The 1,922-nt window shown below is 41.6% G+C and overlaps 1 protein-coding gene across 2 annotated transcripts in view; it reads left to right on the top strand.

The window, feature by feature from the left end:
* Positions 1–1,922, top strand: part of Upf3b (UPF3B, regulator of nonsense mediated mRNA decay) — a 22,656-nt gene that overhangs the window by 14,724 nt on the left and 6,010 nt on the right. For both annotated transcript variants that reach the window (XM_005368880.3, XM_005368881.3), the window contains one exon: positions 275–569. In XM_005368880.3, the coding sequence (XP_005368937.1) occupies positions 275–569 (295 nt within the window). The remainder of the gene's footprint in view (positions 1–274; positions 570–1,922) is intronic.

The raw sequence follows: 1,922 nt of genomic DNA on the forward strand, positions 1-1,922 counted from the left end.
CACTACTTTTCCCTCAACTGTAGCAGTCAGTGCACCCTCATTAGGATGGCCAAGTTAGCACAGTGTTCCTGCACTTGCAATTGCAGGATGCTTGAAGGGTCAGGCTCACCTTCCTTTCTTTTGTTCCGCTCTGTTTTTCAGACGGTCTCATGTGTTTGAGTCCAGCCTATGGTGCTGGGACTTGAGACCCGCACACGATCATACATCATTTTGTAAAGCACCCACCCTGTCAGCCAAGCTGTGTTTCCAGCCCTCTTGTTTGTTTGTCACGCAGGCTTGATGATGAGAATGTCAGAGATTACAGGGATCGGGATTATGAAAGAGAGCAGGAGCGCATGATCCGAGAAAGAGAGAGGATAAAGCGGCAAGAAGAAGAACGCCGGAGGCAGCAGCAGAAGGAGCGCTATGAGAAAGAGAAGGCTTTCAAACGAAAGGAAGAGGAACTGAAGAGAGAAAAAGAAGCACTTCGAGATAAAGGGAAGAAGAGCGAGAATACAGAATCAATATGCACCTTGGAAAAAGCTGAAAAGAAAGAGGAAGTGGTTAAGAGAGACCGCATAAGGAACAAGGTGCTGCTTTTCATTAAACTTGCTTATTTTATGAGGATTGATTTTCCCCATTCTTACAAGGATAAATGTAAAGGAATGAGTACTCTCCCCACCCCCACTAGGTATTGAACTCAGGGCTTTGCAAGCTTTCTGCTCGTGAGCTTCATCCCCAGTCCCTATTGTGGAATTTTCATTTCTTTTGTTATGTGTATTTACTCATTTATTTTGTGTGTGCATGCATATAAGTGTGTGCAAGTGCATATTAGGTCTCAGTGCGTGAGTGACAGTCAGAGGGCAATTTGTGGGAGTCATTTCTTTCCTTCCACCATGTAGATCCTAGGGATTGAACTCCCGTTGTCAAGCTTGGCAGCAAGTGCCCTTACCTGATGAACAGTAATTTCTTTTTTTTTTTTTGGATTTATTTATTATATATACAGTGTTCTGCCTGCGTGTCTGCCTTCATGCCAGAAGAGGGCACCAGATCTCATTATGGATAGTTGTGAGCCATCATGTGGTTGCCGGGAACTGAACTCAGTACCTCTGGAAGAACAGCCAGTGTTCTTAACCACTAAGCCATCTCTCCAGTCCAAGCAGTAATTTCTTAATATCCTGTTTATTCATAATTCAGAGTTCCTCAATTGCATCATTAATGTCTTCTTAAATAAGGGCTTTGAACAAAGTTCTTAAAGTATATGTGTTTGAAATAGTTAACTAGTATGTGGTTGAATTCTCTTTTGATCTAAGCAATCTCCCTTTTGTTTTCCTGACATTGAATTGTTTGTTGCAGAAACCAATTTGTCTTATGGATCTTCTCAGATTGTAGACTGGCAAAACATTTTGATCTCATTAAACATATATATCCTGTTTCTTTTACAGTTCATAATTAAGTGCTGGTACTGTGATAGACAACTTAGCATGAATGTTCAGTCTCCAGTACTAAAAACTTATAATTAACTGAACAATTTTAAAATGAAAATAATAATCAAATCTAGGCTGGAAATCAGCAAGCGTTCCTAGAAAAGGCCAGCTGGTAAATATATTAAGCTGTAAGAGCCATATGGTCTCTGACATAGAGGCTAAATTCTGTTTAGAAAACAGGCATGATGGTATATAAAAATGATCTTGGAACTGGGAGTATTTCTCAGTGGTTAAGAGTGCTTGCCTAAATTGCATGAGGCCCAAGGTTCATTCCCAGCACTGCCAAAAGGAAAAAAGGAATGAATTGAGTATAGCTGTGTCCTAAGCAAATTTTATTTACTTAAAAAAAAACTTGGGGCCGGGCGATGGTGGCGCACGCCTTTAATCCCAGCACTCGGGAGGCAGAGGCAGGCGGATCTCTGTGAGGTCGAGGCCAGCCTGGTCTATAAGAGCTAG

The sequence above is a fragment of the Microtus ochrogaster genome, unplaced genomic scaffold (assembly GCF_000317375.1).
Source record: "Microtus ochrogaster isolate Prairie Vole_2 unplaced genomic scaffold, MicOch1.0 UNK42, whole genome shotgun sequence".
Taxonomy (NCBI): domain Eukaryota; kingdom Metazoa; phylum Chordata; class Mammalia; order Rodentia; family Cricetidae; genus Microtus; species Microtus ochrogaster.